The sequence below is a fragment of the Tarenaya hassleriana genome, unplaced genomic scaffold (assembly GCF_000463585.1).
Source record: "Tarenaya hassleriana unplaced genomic scaffold, ASM46358v1 Cleome3, whole genome shotgun sequence".
NCBI lineage: Eukaryota > Viridiplantae > Streptophyta > Magnoliopsida > Brassicales > Cleomaceae > Tarenaya > Tarenaya hassleriana.
The window spans coordinates 8,188,776-8,189,717 of NW_010966177.1; the positions used below are offsets into that span (position 1 = coordinate 8,188,776).

At 42.0% G+C, this 942-nt stretch overlaps 1 protein-coding gene across 1 annotated transcript in view; it reads left to right on the top strand.

Annotated features, from left to right (window-relative positions):
• The window catches only part of LOC104820206 (adagio protein 2), a 12,728-nt gene that overhangs the window by 5,992 nt on the left and 5,794 nt on the right, over positions 1-942 (top strand). Inside the window, 1 exon segment of the mRNA XM_010550573.2 lies at positions 19-32. Within this exon segment, the coding sequence (XP_010548875.2) occupies positions 19-32 (14 nt within the window).

Here is a 942-nt window from a genome sequence, read left to right on the forward strand (position 1 = left end):
TGTTGAGAAAAGCTCCAGCAAGAAGCGGCAGGGTTAAGCCAAAAAGAAGGTGGCGAAAAAGGCAAAGGTTGCCTCTACGCCTAAGTCTAAACCCGATAAGGGTGACTGTTATTACTGCGGAGTGTCTGGACACTGAAGCGTAATTGTCACCTTTACTTGGAGGATCTGAAGGATAAGAAGCTTGGTGAAGCTTCTGCCTCAGGTATCCACGTTATAGAGGCTAACATCTGTACTATATCTTCGTGGGTATTGGATACCGGAAGTGCCTCACACATTTGTGGAAATGTGCAGGGACTAAGAAGAAGTAGAATGCTGGCTAAGGGAGAAGCGGATCTACGCGTCGGAAATGGAGCAAGAGTTGCTGCATTGTGTGTTGGCGTTTACGATTTGCATCTTCCTTCTGGACTTGTTTTAGAGCTTAGTAATTGTTACTATGTTCCTGCGATTAGCAGAAACATTATTTCTATTTCATGTCTGGATTTGGATGGTTTTCGATTTGTGATTGAGAACTCGAGTTTTATGATTTATCGACACGATGTTTACTATGGTAATGGTTATCTAGTTAATGGTTTGTACGTTTCTGGCATTATCGTCTAGGCCATATAAACGAGAAGCGCATTCAGAAGCTTCATTCTGAAGGTCTTCTGGATTCATTTGACTTTGAGTCTCTTGAATCTTGCGATTATTGTTTGATGGGCAAGATGACAAATCATCCTTTCAAAGGGAAAGGACAGAGAGCGACAGAGTTATTGGATCTGATACATAGTGATGTATGCGGACCAATGAGCTGTCCAGCTAGAGGAGGTTATCTGTACTTCGTTACGTTCACTTATGATTTCAGTCGATACGGTTATGTCTATTTGATGAGACATAAGTCTGAAACACTTGAAATGTTCAAGGCTTTCAGAAACGAAGTACAGAACCAGCTTGGCAAGACGATCA